A 19,399-nucleotide genomic window follows, 5' to 3' on the forward strand; every position below is an offset into this window, starting at 1 on the left:
AATACACAAAAATGACGTGGTTGCTAATCATGATGGCTGTACAGTGGTACCTCAGGTTATGTACTCAATTCGTTCCAGGTCGCTGTACGTAACCCGAAACGTATGTAACCCGAAAAACGCGCATTGCGCATGCGCGGATTTCGCGCGCAACGGGAAACACTTCCGGGTTACAGGAGTTCATAACCTGAAAAATACGCAACCCGAAGCATACGTAACCCGAGGTAAAACTGTATTATGAGCCCCACTTGCCTAGGAGTTCACACAGAAAACCAGATCCTGATTCCATAACCTGGTTTGTAAGCAGCACTTAAACCAACTGCGGGAAACTGTGATTTTACAGGATTTAAGCTCTGAAGCCTACTGAGTGAGGGGATGAGGGAAGGAGAGAACATGTAAGTACGTATGAAATATTATGAGGCTGATTTTTTTTTAATTGCAGGAATTTAATTTGAACTTTTATTTTCTAACTTTTTTTATCAAACCCCCAGGAAGTGAGGATCTGATGAAAAACCAGGCGCTGGGGCTATGGCAGGGCTGCTTTAAATCCCCCAGGAGCAGACCTAAAGGAAGCCTGCCTGCCCTGTCAGACCTGCACCCAGGCCAATTTGAAGGCAGGCTTGAAACCGAAAGGCCAGCCGATGAGATGAACTTAAAGCTGCCCTCACCAGCTGGGCAGGCCTTGGCACCAGGGCCCCTGTTGGGTGAGGGTGCCAGGAGCCATTGCCAGCCCGCAACGCAGCCGCACTCAAAGGATAAGCGGACGTGTCCTTGAATACATTTATTTTTGCAACAGATACATTTCAGCAACATGGAAGCATATTTATTCAAATAATTTCATTTCTTCAGAGAAAGGAGAGATAAGCACACAACCTAAGCAGAAAGTGACCTAGAAGCCAGTGCTGTCTCCAGCATGATTATTACGATTAAATGAAAGACTCACATGAAACAGAACGCTGCCTGCTTACCAGATGTCTGATTTTGTGTCATAACCCTGGTGTTGCAGGGCCTCGGGACTCATGTAGAAAGGCGTCCCAGTAAAAGTAGTTGCTAAATCACAGGATCCCATCAAAAGTCGAGAAACACCAAAGTCCCCTTGAAAAATATTTTGAAATATAGTTACTTGAAGGAAAAACAGCTGATGAAACAAAAAAAGGGCAGGGTGGACAAAGCTAAATGACATAGTCTAACCTGTGCAATTTTATATCTATTTTAATTAAATGTGCAGCTCAGAGAGTTCATAGGAATGGACAAATCCTCTCACTTTTGGTTTCTCTCTATCTCTCATGTTACCAGCCTTAAGTTCAGTCCTGTACACTTCCACATCAGTTTGCAATTTATTCATTTTTACAATGAAGTCCTCATAAAAATCCATCAGCATTTTAGTGCAATTTTTTTCCTAAATACAGTACAACATTTTCCAAAGCAATTTCCCTAATATAATGTATTATAGTATATTATTTTCAGTAATATATGCTATATGCCACTTTATCCTTGTATATTCCTTTCCATACACGTTACTTGGCTGGAGAACTGCATTGCAAAATTCAGAGAACTGCCAATTTGGATGATTTTGGCTGCTGACTGGCAGTGATTATCTAGGGTTAATTTTTCTGTTATGCTAGCATAGTGGCCACTATGCACCTTAGGAATGAAGAAATATGTATAAGGAAATTGTTTTTTTAAAAAAGTACTTCACATTTGCTGTTGATGGTTGTCACATGATTACATGCACCTGAATAGTTACAAGAACTACACATGCACCGTGCAACTCACCCAGTTCACACAAACCATGGCTTAGTGCAGATGCACAAATGTGCAGGTTCCCAGAGAGATCATGGCTGCTTTGCTCTTCCTCCGGCCCCACTGCTGCTGCGCTGCTATGAGCTAAGTCACGGTCTGGTTTAGCATGTTGACTAAACCTGATCTTGCGGTTTGTTTCGCTCTTAACTAGGCTTCCTCAAACTCGGCCCTCCAGATGTTTTTGGCCTATGACTCCCATGATCCCTAGCAAGCAGGACCAGTGGCCAGGGATGATGGGAATTGTAGTCTCAAAACATCTGGGGGGCCGAGTTTGAGGAAGCCTGCCCTAAACCATGAGCTACAACCAAGGTTTATTCTATGGTTTAACATTCATGGTTTGTCTGGAGTGAGATAACCCACAAGCCTGGGTTTGGACAACATGCTAAGCCAAACCATGGCTTAGCTCACAGCAACCCAGCAGGAGGAGGACAGGAAGAGGAGCAAAAGAGCTGTGATCTCATTTCCAGGAGCCTGCAAATTTGCGCCAAGCCATATTTTGGCTTAGCGTTATGTGTGAATTGAACCTACGAGAAGTAACTGTGGAATGCACACTGGATCCAACTATACAGTACAAAATTTCATGCAGCCAGAAATCATTTCCATGGCACACAGACAAACCACATGAAACTTATTTAATGGGGCAGAGGTTTCACTGGCCTGTGTGAGGAGCAATAAGGCTGTACCCTCCATTGATCTCTCAGCGTGTAACTACATCCAACGTCTGCATTAGCATTCATATGCAATGCTCTCTTGCACACAGGCATTGTACAAAAATTATGTCATATATTTATCATTTTAAAAAAGATGGACTTCAACAGAAAAGCAAAGCTGTCAACCTTGCTTTTTTTTTTGCATTGGGAAACGGCCATAGCTGTCAACTTTCCCTTTTTTTGCAATGGGAAATGGCGCTGGAATAAGGGAATTTCCCGCAAAAAAGGAAAAGTTGACAGCTATGGAAAAGTACCATTTTTAAAATTGAAAGAGGGGTATAGATAAGGAGGGGAGAACCCGCTCCCTGTCCCAAGATGCTTTTCTCGTCAGTAAAGCACTCATACCAGAAGTGTACTTGGCCAGGAGAAATGCTTTGGAAGACAGGGGCAGGTTCTGCACTCCCTGCACCCAACAACCTTGGCTACTGGCTGGGGGTTCCATCTGGCATCTGCTCTGGGCCCATTTTTGCTGGTGCTCTTCTGAGTGCTAGGACAGCTTAGAGTCTCTATTCAAGTTTCCAACAATGTCCTGGAGCACCTCCAATGCACCATCATTCCATGGCACTGTGTAAGCGGAAATGTTACACAATAATAAAACCACATTGAAAAACATCTTACCGATTTTAAGAAGATTGTTTTTCAAAAAAATATTCTTTGCTTTCAAATCTCTGTGAAGTATTCGCCTGAATATGAAGAGAAATTAAACTATTTCAGTAGGATGAAAAAGTTAATAGTACATCTTACAGTCTTTTAGACTATTGTGAAATGTACTCCTTGCTCCTAATCACCTAACTTTGAAGTGCAAATGACACTGAACACATTTACTATCGTTGGACATACTTCCAAGCAAACATGTATAGGACTGAGCAGCATGTCAAATTTATTTCCAAATATTGGCCACCGGAAACCCCTACAAGAAAGTGTGTCTAACATGAATGAATGAATGAATTTACTATTTCGGTCACAGACCAGTTCCAGCCCGCATACAATATCAAGGAAGTCATAAAACACAATAGGGATACATTTGAATTTGCAATTAAGTATAACAGGGACAATACAGATATAGCAACAGTTAAAAAATATATAAATTAAAACTTAGTCACTAAAATATAACCTAAAATTATCATTTAAGTCCTTAATCCTTATGATAGCACAGCTTGTTCCCTAAGTTTTATGGCAATCGCACAGAATTTGGCTACCCTTAACGTGATCTCAGGATCCTTGTCCTCTACCAGGGATTTTAGACATTGAAGTTCGGATTCATTTGGATATTTTTGCATAGCAGGGGTAATAAATAAATACCGAGCATATTCCATACAAAATCAACCAGAAACTGCATTTTAATCATAGTTTGAGAAGAAAGACTGCTCCTGTGAAAACTGTGAATGAAAAGATCTATATACACATTTAACATGTGCAGTAGTATCTTCTTTGCTGCCAATCACCATAATCTACCAATTTCATACAGGGATTAATCACAATGGAGCAGCAGATAAAAATGCAGCCCTTTGCCATTACGGATCTGTTTCCACTGAAATTAACAGGGCAGCCCAAAAATGCAGTAGCTTTGTGAGCCCTAGTTAACAGACTGGAGTTTGCTATATCACAACATGTAGTGGAGACAAGCAGACGGAACACAAGTCTGAAAAGGTGTGTGTGTGTGTGTGTGTGTGTGTGTCTGATAGGGTTCCAACTTCTGATTCAGCATGGAGCACTGTCAGAAAGAGTAATCAGGGCCCAGAGGAGACACAGGAACAACGGATACTATAAGAGGATGTGATATTTACTACTTTCACGGCAGATCCTAAAGCCCAGAAAAACAGGATACTCCTGATTCTTTGTTGCTCCAGGAACTTCTCTCTCTCTCTCTCTCTCTCTCTCTCTGTGTGTGTGTGTGTGTGTGTGAATAATTCAGATTTTAAAATTGCCCATCTGCTCTTCAGCAGTATAGCCTCTTTTTATTTGGCTCACTGAATGGCTGCAAATACGGCCCAAGCCATTTAGGGCTCATAGTCAATGCTAGCACCTTGAGTTGCACATATAATAGCATTTCTATGCTTTCTCTGATAACAGTATGCACCAAGAAAGCCAAGACCTGAAATGTACATATTAATTATTAAAGATGCTCGCAATTAAAAATGGATGATGCAATAAAAAAATGAATATTCTAAAATAAAATTGTTGAGTTGGCAGCATGTGACCGGGATAGTACTATTAAATAGTGGTCACCTTGAAACCATCAAAAGGTGTTTAAAAATTCATTGCTTCGGTCACTAAAGAATTAAACAATCATTTTTAGAAAATTTAGTGGTTCATATGATCAAAAGTATATTTTAAAATAACCCGTGGAGATTTAAATCTTTTCTTGCCCTGTTTTGCAAGAATGATGATGGTGTTGAGAATCCTGGGAACGGTACTACTCTGTGTGGAACTTAAAAAGCAAAACTTGAAAAAAAATATACTCCCATCCATCACACATTAATAGTCCTATTCCATGCGGCGGAAGAGAATTTTATATCAAAGGTAAGTAAAGGCTAGTCAGCAAGTTTTAATTTTCACTTTAATATTAGCAACCAAGAGTTGCAAAATGTGCTCAAGTTTATAACTGTACCTTCCATGCATGTAGTTGACTCCAAGTAACAACTGTATAAACCATTCTACTATTTGGCTTTCAGGAAATACTTTGCCAGTTTTTTTGTACTCCTGAATGTTGAAGTCGAGGTCTCGACCCTGAAATGCAGGAGCAAATTTACAATCAGAAACATTAAATCGCAACTTCATTAAAGTTAATGGGTGGGAACTGCTATCAAGCTGAACAGAGCTAAGATCCCTCCAGTTATCTTTGATGACAAATGCTTCAGGGCTGAAGCTGTGGTTAGTACATGTTTCTGTAATAGTTGTAATAACACAGATGTTTTACGCAAATCAAAATATTATTATGAAAGCTTTCCTTTTAAGTCCAAGGCCAAAAAACCAAACCAAACTAAACTAATAACCACAAGATTTGTGGTGCTAATTATTATGAGGTTGCCAAGCTTCTTATGCCAAGCCAATAATGATTGTCTTGTGAACCCTTGCTTCCTAACCTGTGGGTTTTTGCAGGTCACCAGCATATCCATGATAGAAATGGCACTATCCTGGTGTGCAGAAGACCACCATGAAAGCTACAACATGTAAAAACCCACCACCACCATGACTATCAAGAACACAGTGCCACTGACATGTAAAACCCATCCAGGTAGAGGGAAGTATGGAGCATCTTGGGTGCGCCCATCACATATTTAAGAAGTTAAGCATAGTGTAGAATAGGAAGCTTTCTGTATCTCTCAGTGCATTATCTAGTAGTCTAGGCTAGTGTTTCCCAACCTGGTACCTTCCAGGTAATGTCAGGTAATGCTAATTAATAACAACAACAATAAAATTAATATATAACTGCAAGTACTTGACAATCATTTAAAATGATTTCTATGCAATATTACACACATTTCCCCATCCACTTTTTAGGAATACACATTCAGCAGAAGTAAATGAAATCCCACCTCACAGTATTCAGTGATGATGCAAAAACTCTCTCCTTCTACAAAGCTGGTATAAAATTTGACAATGGCTGGGTGGTCTAGCCTGGACAGCAACTGTGCTTCTAGATTTGCCTCAACTGTTTCATTAGGCTTGATGTCTCCCACGGAGATCTCTTTCAAAACTTTCCTGTTGATAGAAAAAGAGAAGGAAAACATGATGCGGATTGCTTTTACTGCGATAATTTCTTAAACAATAGAATACCTGTCTGAACAGGCAGTGTACTATCAAGCCCTTTCTGGGGTGTTGTGAGTTTAATTTAAAGTTTATGGTTTGAAGGTCCTATCAGTTTTATCACTTTTGTCAGTTTCTGACTTCAGAAACATAGAAAGCTGCCTTATGGTGAGTCATCTAGCTTAACATTGTCTACACTGAGTTTTGTGAGGGATTGTGAAAATTATATGACTCCCCCCACCCCCACCCCATTATGGCAGTAAAACCAGCAATTGTTATTATTCTCCATACATGAAATAAATTTATTAACAAGAGAAATTGGATTTTTAAGGACTAAATCAAAGTTTAAGTTGCTAATTCTGAGCAGTGAGAATAAATGCCTACTGGGGGGAACTTGTAATATGCTAAGGAGATTAACTGTGCAGCAGAATTCTTATCAAGGCAGATGGAAATATGAACTTAGAAGAATTTGTGGAAAGAAGTAGAACTGCATATGGCAGGTAGCTCTTTCGGGAATTATATGCCTTAATCTTCAGGAAAGCTTTTACAAATTTTTGTTCAGATGGTACTTTACTCCAAAAAGACTAAAACATATATATCCAAGGATAGGTAACAAATGCTTGAGATGTGGGAACATAGTAGACATACTGCATGCTTGGAGGGTAGGGAAGGGATGTATGTTTATTAACAGGTTCTGGGAATTAGTTTGGAGAGTATCAAGGAAATTACAAATTATAACTTAGCATTATAACTGACCCATTAGTCATTTTGCTTCATTACATCAAAAAGAAAAGAAAAGTAAACCAAGAGGATGAAGAGCTGCTTATTTATTTACTTAAGGCTCCCAGAATAGCAATTTGCTAAAAGCGGAAACAAAATGTATCTTCAAAATAGAAAAGGTTGCCAAGCTAGTAAATGTTTTATTGAAAAGTGCTCATTGTTCTTGCAAATACATAGCTTAATGTGAGTTCTGTAATAGATAATCAGAAACATTCATAATGTTTCTCTTGAATAAAGTACACATGATTTTTTTTAAGAACCCAACTCAGAAATAAATATATATTTTTCCAGTGCAAACATTATTAATGGTTTGTTAGTTATTTAATGGAAGGGCAGATAAAGAGCCAACCAAAATTTCTGCTAGGTAGAAGTTTAGTAAAAGAACTGCAAACTACAATTTCCCCATGTATTTTAATCAGGCAAATAATCATAACATACAGCATAATACTGCTTTATATCATAGTCTGATGAGTTTATGTATGCATTATACTGTACTAGGGTTTTAGAAGAGTAAAGCAATATATTTTCAATATTTTAAATCAATCAAAATGTAAATTTCAGCTCAAGTTGTATGATGAGATCATTTCATATTTTAAACGCCACTCAGTATTGCTCAGTTATACAATCACAGCAATAGAAATACTAACAAAGGAAGCACAAATTATTTGTTTTGAAAAAATGAATTATCATAAATCCTTGTAAGTTATTTCCTTACAAATATCACACTTCAGTTACCCAGTAACAGAGCATACATTTTCTTTCTTTTTATGCATACAACTTGCCTAAAACCCTTCTGGAAATCTTATAATAAAACATGGAATTCGCTTGTCTACATCGCTGCAGACTTGCTCAGTGCTGTTAAAATAGGTAATATCTACAGCAATCTTCTCATCTTTGACTTGACACCATGACATTTCTTATTCCTGCTCACAGATCATGTCACTAAACTGTCAAACAGAATGAGTCTTCTTTAAATATCACTTAATACAAGATCTTTATGCACCAAAAGACAGCAATGAAAATCTGACGCACCAGGACAACTTGTCACCTAATTCACTCAAGTGATTTGGATGCTGCCATCACCTGTCAAACAACATGACAAATGTTTATCTTATTAAAATTCTACCACAGGATAGCAAATCAAGAGTCTGTACACTTATAAATTAGCCAACAGTTTTCTGCTCCACAATGATACTTCAGTACCAAACTGACAGCTTGTACTATCATCAACTGGAAAAAGCATTGTTATGGTATCAGAATTGTAGTTACTTATACATGCAATCTGGGACAGACAGCATAAATAGTTTTATGGGGCAGCTGACTTCTGCTGTGTCTTGAAGCAGTAAAATGTCCCAAATACTTGTATTGTCTCAGGAGAACACTTTTTAATCTGGTTCCCTGGACCATTTTTTGCCTGTAAAACCACACAGAACATTTTTACTGTATACATTAATCAGAAACTAAGGCAGTTGTTGAGGGTCTTTTTTCTAACTCAGTGCATCATGGAGTGTCCCCCAACAAAGCCATGTGTGGCATATTGCTTGAAAACTGTGTGAATTTTTATTTTATTTTATTACAGTGGTACCTCAGGTTAAGAATTTAATTCGTTCTGGAGGTTGACCAGTTCTTAACCTGAAACTGTTCTTAACCTGAGGTGCCACTTTAGCTAATGGGGCCTCCTGCCGCCGCACAATTTCTGTTCTTGTCCTGAAGCAAAGTTCTTAACCCAAGGTACCATTTCTGGGTTAGCGGAGTCTATAACCTGAAGCATCGGTAACCTGAGGTACCACTGTACTTCAGTTGGTAAACAATGGTCACATCTGCACCATACATTTAAAACACTTCTATACCACTTTAAATGACATCACTTCCCCCGAAGAATCCTGGGAACTGTAGTCTGTTAAGGATGCTGACCTCATAGAGCTAAAATTCCCAGCACCCTTAACAAACTACAGTTCCCAGGATTCTCCCTACCGGTATCTGTTAAAGTGACATAAGAGTGCTTTAAATAAATGGTGCAGATGTTGACAGTTGCCAAGGCAAAGAAAAGAAAAGGAAAAAAAATCCAGCCCAGTTTGTAAAAATCAGTTCCTTTTCTTGGGATTTTCCCCCAGGTGCTTTTGTTTCCCCCCAGGTGCTTTGGTTTACAGAAATAAAACTGTAAATGTTAAGTGGCTAAAAACTGCAGACGTTGTTCAATACCACATACGTAGGTAACAATGAATTAGAAGAATTGCACCATAGGTCTACTTCTGTGTAAATTCTGCAACTGAAAGTGCAGCTAGTTCAACTCTGTTTTTCATAGGAAGTTAAATATTAGTGGTTTCATTTATTTATTTAAAACATTCACATGCTGCCTTTTAATAATAAAACTTGTATCGTGATGGCTTTCAGCACAAGAATAGAAAAACATATTATAACCAAAGTCCTCCATCCATTAATAAAGCCAGCAGTAATGAAAGCACACATTCAGCCCAGAAGTAAAATACAGTTTGTAACTATAACTGCAAAATATCAGCAGCAAGAAAAAAACATCAGATAATATGAATAGGAAGGACAGAACAGCTTTCAAGTGTGAGAAATAGTGTTAGATCTTACGGAGCACAGGAGATCTCACCTGAAATCAATGGGAATCTCACCCCTAAGTCAGCACCGCTTCTCTGCCACTCACAGAGGTGGCAGAGCGGCTGGTGCAAGTGGCCGGTATGGTGGCACTGGCGGCAGCCACAGGGCATTGTGGCACTTCTTGTTTTGCCTCAAGCAGCAAAACAGGATGTGCTGTCCCTCATAGTGAAGGATGTAATTATCCTGCTAAGGTCCAAAAACCATCTCTGGCCAAGGCAGAAGAAGACTGATCAATGCATATGCTACACTGTAAAGTATGGACACCAGACCTGAAATCCAAGCCAGCCAACCTGGCTTTACTTGGGCTTGAGTTTGCAGAGACCTTGGCTTGCCATAGATCTTTAAAAAAAAAAACAGCTTCAGCACCACTGAAACATCTTCTAACGTTTTGCTGAACAACTACTGGGACTTTTGGGCACTTGGTAGCAACAAACGCTGGCACATACTATGTTCAATGCATTTTGGAGTAAGAAACAAATTGCTTCTCAGAAAAGACTGTGTGTGGTGTGTATGCACACACACACCCTTCAGTAGCCTTCCAAATATGAGCATGACTAAAACCATGAAGCACCAACAACTTGTGTGGGGGCATCAGCAGATTAGACTTTGTTGTTGTTCAGTCGTTCAGTCGTGTCCGACTCTTCGTGACCCCATGGACCAGAGCACGCCAGGCACGCCTATCCTCCACTGCCTCCCGCAGTCTGGCCAAACTCATGCCAGTAGCTTCGAGAATACTGTCCAACCATCTCATCCTTTGTCGTCCCCTTCTCCTTGTGCCCTCCATCTTTCCCAACATCAGGGTCTTTTCCAGGGAGTCTTCTCTTCTCATGAGGTGGCCAAAGTACTGGAGCCTCAACTTCAGGATCTGTCTTTCTAGTGAGCACTCAGGGCCGATTTCCTTGAGAATGGATAGGTTTGATCTTCTTGCAGTCCATGGGACTCTCAAGAGTCTCCTCCAGCACCATAATTCAAAAGCATCAATTCTTCGGCGATCAGCCTTCTTGATGGTCCAGCTCTCACTTCCGTACATTACTACTGGGAAAACCATAGCTTTAACTATACGGACCTTTGTTGGCAAGGTGATGTCTTTGCTTTTTAAGATGCTGTCTAGGTTTGTCATTGCTTTTCTCCCAAGAAGCAGGCGTCTTCTAATTTCGTGACTGCTGTCACCATCTGCAGTGATCATGGAACCCAAGAAAGTGAAATCTCTCACTGCCTCCATTTCTTCCCCTTCTATTTGCCAGGAGGTGATGGGACCAGTGGCCATGATCTTAGTTTTTTTGATGTTGAGCTTCAGACCATATTTTGCGCTTTCCTCTTTCACTCTCATTAAAAGGTTCTTCAATTCCTCCTCACTTTCTGCCATCAAGGTTGTATCATCAGCATATCTGAGGTTGTTGATATTTTTTCCGGCAATCTTAATTCCGGTTTTGGATTCATCCAGCCCAGCCTTTCGCATTATGAATTCTTCATTATTTATAAGTTAAATAAGCAGGGAGACAATATACAGCCTTGTCGTACTCCTTTCCCAATTTTGAACCAATCAGTTATTCCATATCCAGTTCTAACTGTAGCTTCTTGTCCCACATACAGATTTCTCAGGAGACGGATGAGGTGATCAGGCACTCCCATTTCTTTAAGAGCTTTCCATAGTTTGCTGTGGTCGACACAGTCAAATGCTTTTGCGTAGTCAATGAAGCAGAAGTAGATGTTTTTCTGGAACTCTCTAGCTTTCTCCATAATCCAGCGCATGTTTGCAATTTGGTCTCTGGTTCCTCTGCCCCTTCGAAATCCAGCTTGCACTTCTGGGAGTTCTCGGTCCACGTACTGCTTAAGCCTGCCTTGTAGAATTTTAAGCATAACCTTGCTAGCGTGTGAAATGAGTGCAATTGTGCGGTAGTTAGAGCATTCTTTGGCACTGCCCTTCTTTGGGATTGGGATGTAAACTGATCTTCTCCAATCCTCTGGCCACTGCTGAGTTTTCCAAACTTGTTGGCATATTGAGTGTAGCACCTTAACAGCATCATCTTTTAGGATTTTAAATAGTTCAGCTGGAATATCATCACTTCCACTGGCCTTGTTGTTAGCAAGGCTTTCTAAGGCCCATTTGACTTCACTCTCCAGGATGTCTGGCTCAAGGTCAGCAACCACACTACCTGGGGTGTATGAGACCTCTATATCTTTCTGGTATAGTTCCTCTGTGTATTCTTGCCACCTCTTCTTGATGTCTTCTGCTTCTGTTAGGTCCTTTCCACTTTTGTCCTTAATTGTGGTAATCTTTGTACGAAATGTTCCTTTCATATCTCCAATTTTCTTGAACAGATCTCTGGTTTTTCCCATTCTGTTATTTTCCTCTATTTCTTGGCATTGCTCGTTTAGAAAGGCCCTCTTGTCTCTCCTTGCTATTCTTTGGAAATCTGCATTCAATTTCCTGTATCTTTCACTATCTCCCTCGCATTTTGCTTGCCTTCTCTCCCCCGCTATTTTTAAGGCCTCATTGGACAGCCACTTTGCTTTCTTGCATTTCTTTTTCATTGGGATGGTTTTCGTTGCTGCCTCCTGTATAATTTTACGAGCCTCCATCCACAGTTCTTCAGGCACTCTATCCACCAAATCTAAGTCCTTAAACCTGTTTTTCACTTCAACTGTGTATTCATAAGGAATTTGATTTAGATTGTATCTTACTGGCCCAGTGGTTTTTCCTACTTTCTTCAGTTTAAGCTGGAATTTTGCTATAAGAAGCTGATGATCAGAGCCACAGTCAGCTCCAGGTCTTGTTTTTGCTGAGTGTATAGAGCTTCTCCATCTTTGGCTGCAGAGAATATAGTCAATCTGATTTCGATGTTGCCCATCTGGTGATGTCCATGTGTAGAGTCATCTCTTGTGTTGTTGGAAAAGAGTGTTTGTGATGACCAGCTTGTTCTCTTGACAGAACTCTATTAGCCTTTGCCCTGCTTCATTTTGAACTCCAAGGCCAAACTTGCCAGTTGTTCCTTTTATCTCTTGACTCCCTACTTTAGCATTCCAATCCCCTATAATGAGAAGAACATCCTTCTTTGGTGTCATTTCTATAAGGTGTTGTAAGTCTTCATAGAATTGGTCAATTTCAGTTTCTTCAGCACTGGAAGTTGGTGCATAAACTTGGATTACTGTGATGTTAAAAGGACTGCCTTGGATTCGTATCGAGATCAATCTATCATTTTTGAAATTGCATCCCAGTACAGCTTTCGCCACTCTTTTGTTGACTATGAGGGCCCCTCCATTTCTTTTACGGGATTCCTGCCCGCTGTAGTAGATATGATAGTCATCTGAACTGAATTCGCCCATTCCCGTCCATTTCAGTTCACTGATGCCTAGGATGTCAATGTTTATTCTTGCCATCTCATTTTTGACCACATCCAGCTTACCAAGGTTCATGGTTCTTACATTCCAGGTTCCTATGCAATACTTTTCTTTACAGCATTGGACTTTCCTTTCGCTTCAAGATTAGACTTGAGTACATGTAAATACCACCGGGGATGCGGGTGGTGCTGTGGTCTAAACTACTGAGCCTAGGGCTTGCCAATCAGAAGGTCAGCAGTTCGAATCCCCGCAATGGGATGAGCTCCAGTTGCTCAGTCCCTGCTCCTGCCCACCTAGCGGTTCGAAAGCATGTCAAAGTGCAAGTATATAAATAGGTACCGCTTTGGCGGGAAGGTAAACGGCGTTTCCATGAGCTGCTCATGCTGCCCGCATGACCTGGAAAAACTGTCTGCAGACAAATATCTGCTCCCATGGCCATTAAAGCGAGATAAGCGCCGCAACCCCAGAGTCGGTCGCGGCTGGACTTAACTGTCAGGGGTCCTTTACCTTTTTTTGTTTTACATGTAAATACATTTGGTGAAACTGGGTTCCTCGCGAGATGGCCCAGCACTGCCATGCTGAAGCTCCACTCCCGGGTCAGGCCTGACCCAGGGGCAAGAGAGGAGAGGAGAGGCAGCAGCAGCACTGCTGCACCTCTGCTGGGCTCCAGCACGCAAGCAAGCTGCAGAGGCAGGTTCCTTGCATGGTGGTCCAGCACCCCTGGGCTGCCCAGCCCACCAGGGGGTGCAACACTTGCCCTGCCCCAGGCACCAGCAGCCTACACTATGCTGCTGCAGTGTGGATTTGTCCCCTCTTTGGGGGGACACTATTGTACTCTGTTGAGTAAGTGGGGATTGTTCCTACTTCAGTAAAGGAGGTCTAGAGACCAGCACAGTTTTCCTACATTGCAGAGGGTGAGAGGCATTCTATAGCCATGGCTAAGCACTCTATACACCTTTTCTCTTTTTCTTGAGGTGTTATTCTACTGATTTATTATTTGCATGACTAAATAAAAAACAAACCTTTTAATGCAGCACTGCTTTGAGGTCTGGAATTGTCTGAAACACTGGAAATACAAAAGGACAGAATGCTGTCGATCACTGTCAAACTCATCTCTGCAGCCAGAAGTGATGGGCAGTTAGCGCAATAAAAATCAGAGATCAAACTAATAGGAAAAGAAGGGCAAAAAGGAAGCCGAGAATGCTCCAAGAGAATGCTCCCTTAAGATAAATGCCATCTGGCCTATATAAGCAGTACACTGCATCTGCCCCTGCCTCAAAGCTCAGAAGACTGTGCGGAGCGTATGCTAATATCCCAGGGAGAGACAGTGATTGCCAAGTTCTATCGCTCTGCAGCAAACTCTGCCAGTGACGTTCCTTAGAGGGTCTTCCATCCACAGACTCACCCAGGACTCCTGCCTTGGTTCATTTGAAAGCTTTATTTAATTGAATGTAGAACACACAGTTCTTTTAAAGACACAAGGGTATTATTTAATAAAACAGTGAGCACTGCTGCTACCTACGATGTGTTGCAAAATAACTGAAGGGCTTTAAACTCTCACTGTCATATGCAACAGATGGTTGTATAGCCAACCTTTTGCAAGCAAGCTAACATTCAATCCCGGTTTACAGCAAGGGTGCAAACATAAAGCAGATAAGGTGCCCAAACGCAATAGGAGGAAATTCTTTATCAAAAGAAATGTTTAATGTGTCTTGGGGGATCTTTTCTACTACACCCCTTAGCAAACTTAGGTGAGCTGTTGTGGAATAATGATCTCAAGCCATTCTTATCCAGAAGCATTAAGCCCTTTCTTCAATAAAGAGCTTCCTAGAAGCTGGTTAGGCACTGTGACCCATAATTGAAAGCACAGGTAACTCTCCAGAAAAGTACAAGTACCCCAGGAAAGTCAGCTGTGTTGAAGTACATAGTGGATGCTTTTCAGACAAGATGGTTGAGCAAAATCTAGCAGAGGCTGAAACCACCGAGAGATCTCGGCTGTGAGAACCAGGGTCACCAAAGCAGTGGCAGATCAAGTAAATAAATTGATGGAGAAATAATCCAACAAAGATGATCAGGGAACTGAAGCATCTTCCCTATGTGAGAAGGGTGCAGAGCTTATGGAGGAGGGCACTGTGGAGGATTATAAAACGTTTCAACTTTCAAATGAAATGAAGAAAAGTAAATAGAGGTTTTTCTCCCGCTCTAGTCAAAATAAAACTTGGGTTCATGACATCCAGTGAAACTGGAGATTCAGGACAGATGAAAGTACTTCAGTACTGCAGAAATTTCTTTACAGACTCTCCTTCCTTGGAAGTTTTTAAGCAGAGGTTGGGTGGCCATCTGTCATGGATGCTTTAGTTGAGATTCCTGCATTGCAGGTGGTTGGACCAGATGACCCTTGGGGTCCCTTCCAACTCTACAATTTCATGATTCTATAAGATGTGGTGAAGGCTACTAATTTAGGTGGCTTTAAAGGGGGATTTGACAAATACAAGAAGGCTATCCATTTTTTTTTTTTAAACAGAATTTATTAGCATTTTCAAAATATAACACAAACCCAACCCCACACCTACAAATACAAAAACAAATACAAATACACATAATGTCAGGATTCTTCTTCTTATCTATATACCTTGCAAAAAAAAAAATTCTAGTTCTGAATCTTGACGTTTGACTTCCCCCGCCTATACACCTTCGGTTTTAAATCAATATACTATTTCCTTAACAACTTTTCTCTATAAAAAATTTAACTTTACTTAACAAGAAAAAACACAATTGTCTTAATCTTTGCATTATAACCTAGATCTTAACCAAGTATTCTTATAGCTAAACTTATTTCTTCTATCCTTTATCATGCTGCTTTTGACTTAAGATTCAATATCTCCTTACTTGTTTAAAATAAACTTGTAATTAACAGACTTCACACTCCGATTTCGGATACCATGGCAGACCATTTGGATTATACATTTAATATTTCAACCCACTCCCCCTCTGTCCATTGTCTTTTTCTGTCTTTCACCAGAACCAAATCTCCAATTGTCTTCCTCTAAGTGTCCACAGGTCCAGGCAGCATCCACAACAGACCCCGCATCGAGCCTCAGGGTGTTCATCCCCTCCATTCTGGGTTTCTCCGTTTCTTTTTCTTCTTCTTCTTGTAGAAATCTTAATTCCATGTCCCTTGCCCCCGAGCTGCCACCTCGGAGTCTGGATATTGTAAATTTTCCCGTTCCAGGGCTGCCACCCCCAGAAACCGGCCCCCCTTCCTTTCGGAGTTGCCCAGCCATCTCAAACCATCCTTCAAGCGCCCCTCCCAGCTCTTTGCCGAAGTTTGTTTCCATTGTGTAAAACTTTTGAAAAGCCTCTTCTGTGGAAAGTAAGTCCTTTCCATTTATAATTCCACTCAAAACTTGTAGTTTTCGATTAAGCAGTTCCAGTTTCAAGACAGTAAGCATTTCCTCATCCTTTAAGCCAGAGTTCAATACCAGTGCGATCGCAAAGTCCAGCATTTTAGGAGGGAGGGTGAGTATCAAGTTTCAGTTCCTGTCTCTTCCTTCCTTTGTTTCAGTTTTTCCCCACGAAAGTCCAAGTCGTCGCCATTTCTCCGATGCCGGAGTATAAAGACCAAAACTTCAAATGGAGATATTTTTTCCCCAGTTAACCCCCGAAGGGAAATCTCGACAGTCTCAGTTTTCAAATTCCAGATACTTTCTATCGATTGTTGTAGCAGCAGTCACTTAAAGAGTTAATTCCTTTCATCTCCCGAAGGGAGGGAGGCGGGCTGCCTTTCTTCTTTCCCCCAGATCGTTCCAGGAATACAAAGAGTCAATCAATTACTCACCGCCTCTGGGTTCTTAACAGCTCATTAAGGACAGGTAGAACTTAGACGCTCATCACAGGCTTTGTCGCCGCATTTACATCCCGGTTGGGGCATGTCCCCTATAGCCCGGCTCCGTCGTCCCTTCACCCCCACTCCCCCTTTACAGGGGGAGCGGGGGAAGGGTTCGGAGCCACAACGGGCACAGCCGGGGAGCCCAGGGTGCGGGACGCTCTTCCCGCACCCCAACCGGAGCCCCGCTATGCGGCTGCAGGGCTCCTAACCCCCGGGATGGACTGGGTGCTTCGCAGCCGAAGCAGCCCACGACCACCCGCAATGGCGTCAGCCGCCGGAAGTCTCAAGAAGGCTATCCATGACTATGAGTTGTAATGGCTATATGCTACTTTCAGGATCAAAAACGAGCAAAACTACACTGAATGCCAGCTACTGGAGAACAGCAGGGGGTGGGTACAGCTTTCATGTACTGTATCTGTTTGGCTACTGTGGGAAAGGGGACTAAATTAGCTTTTTGTTTGATTTTCCAGGGCTCTTCTTCTCATTCTATGCTCTTGAGAGATACAAAAAAATCATAAATTCTGGTATAGAGGCTCTTAAGTGGGACCACCTGAGCAGAGCTCCAATTTTAAAGATTTCCAGAAGTCTGCTGTTTTCCTCCGTTTGCAAAGGTAGATTAGTGGACAAGGACTTATGCTAATATTGCGGGAGCCAGCAATGCTGACACATTATTTGGCAGTGTTTTCTATTATTCAGAGTGTAGAATGTTGCGGAAATAATAAATTAACTGCCAAGTCAAATGTAAATTTGCTACATGATTGCCAATCAATATGTAGGAACAGAAAGTCCATTTAAAAATGGATTGCAATTGGCCTTGCTTGGGTAAGGAGATTAATCATCAGAGGATGTCTGAGGGCATATGCTATAAATTTAAAAGAAGACTGATGCATTAACGGGGGTGCGGGTGGGAGGGAGCAGTGACATAAATGATGAATTCTGGTTATTATGGGAAGGACTAGTTTTTCATTCAAAAGAAAACAGATTTATGAGGGATTAATGTGGGTAGGAATCAAATATTTTTGTCTTGATTAAGCAACCTTGATGAATGCATGCTATGGTTTCATCGTATTACACAGGCAGAAAACTCCTATCCCTGTTGGGCCAGATAAGATAAATCCCCTTGGCCAGAAAAAAAACAGTAAGCTGGTGCAGTGAATTCAAACACACATTGCAGTATCACTGCACTGGTCACAAACGACCATTTGCAAAACAAAAAAACAAAAACCCCACTAGATTGGAAGCACGATGAAGAGGAAAGGAATGTTTGGAGTTTGGGCAGGGCAGGGAGGAGCTGGCATCCTATGTTCACTCAGGGTTCCATTGCTCTTGCCCCTCTGATGCCAGTGTAACATCAGGCCAGTGAGAAGCAGTGTGGGTAAAAACACACCCACTGACTCACTGAGCCTTCACCTCCATGCACCATGTTTGAGCATAAGATTCCAACTAGCAGCACAACACCTAGAGTATATAAATCCCTGAAGCAAAAGAACATAGTTTACTTATCTAGAGGTGTGATATGGGGCTGTATTGCAGTGCTCCTATGTCTAGAGATGCCAAGCATACAAAAGCACAAGCAGGAACTTTGCTGATGGGAAAATGTGTGTTAAATTTATAAGCTATACCTTTAGCATCCGAGTGCACCAGGGCAGATAAGAGTTAAAGCAAAAATGCAACAACTGAATAATGTTTTACTAACAACCTAAAACAGCAGATTTTTAAAAAAGATAAATAAAACATAATAGGTAAAAGGTGGTGGCTTAAAAAGTATGGAATGTCTGGAATGCCTGTCAAGAAAGGTACCAGGTGAGCCTCCCTGGGGAGGACATTCCAAAAGGTGGGGTGCCACTACCAAAAAGGCTCACCATTTGCTCTACCTCAAAAAGCAGGAGCAACCAGAATAAAGCCTCAGGTGAAGATCTCAGTGATTGAGCAGACTAGCATGGGGTAAGACAATGCAACTCTTTGTGAAAAAGAGCACAACAATCCCAATAGCTAGGAGAACAAAATAAAACAAGGGTTGTTCTTAAGGAGCTCGACCTTACTGCTGGTTTTCGTATCCCTCATAACATCTTGATTTCAGTTATCCTCATTTTACCTGGGAAAAGGACAGCCAAGGCAAGAGTGCTCTAGTTTGCATTTGCTGACCTTGATTTATATTGGGACACTCTTGTTAGGTATGCATACCATGGTGCATGATTACTCTGGACTAGAGATGTGAAGGCCCGGGAAAAACCCGGAAAAATACGTTTCCCCCCCTGTTTTTTTCCTGAATCCTTTTTTGTTTTTTCCGAAAAATTGGAAAAAATGAAAAAAGAAAAAATAGATTATGGAATGTTTTATTTTAACATGATGAATAAAACATTTTAAAATAGGGGGTTCAAATATTTTATAAATCATTTCTAAAAAAATATGTATGGTATCAGATTGTTCTAATTTCTGTGAGGACAAGCAAGTCCTAGGTTACAAACTGAACTCTCCAATGCAAGAACAAGATACATTTCTT

At 41.1% G+C, this 19,399-nt stretch overlaps 1 protein-coding gene across 1 annotated transcript in view; it reads right to left on the bottom strand.

Annotated features, from left to right (window-relative positions):
- Nucleotides 1–19,399, bottom strand: part of NEK11 (NIMA related kinase 11) — an 81,364-nt gene that overhangs the window by 44,017 nt on the left and 17,948 nt on the right. Inside the window, exons 2-5 of the mRNA XM_033165450.1 lie at nucleotides 6,050–6,215; nucleotides 5,122–5,240; nucleotides 3,129–3,193; nucleotides 966–1,092 (exon numbers count right to left, since the gene is read on the bottom strand). Coding sequence (XP_033021341.1) covers nucleotides 966–1,092; nucleotides 3,129–3,193; nucleotides 5,122–5,240; nucleotides 6,050–6,215 — 477 coding nt within the window. The remainder of the gene's footprint in view (nucleotides 1–965; nucleotides 1,093–3,128; nucleotides 3,194–5,121; nucleotides 5,241–6,049; nucleotides 6,216–19,399) is intronic.

This window comes from Lacerta agilis, chromosome 12 (assembly GCF_009819535.1).
Source record: "Lacerta agilis isolate rLacAgi1 chromosome 12, rLacAgi1.pri, whole genome shotgun sequence".
In the NCBI taxonomy this organism is placed as follows: domain Eukaryota; kingdom Metazoa; phylum Chordata; class Lepidosauria; order Squamata; family Lacertidae; genus Lacerta; species Lacerta agilis.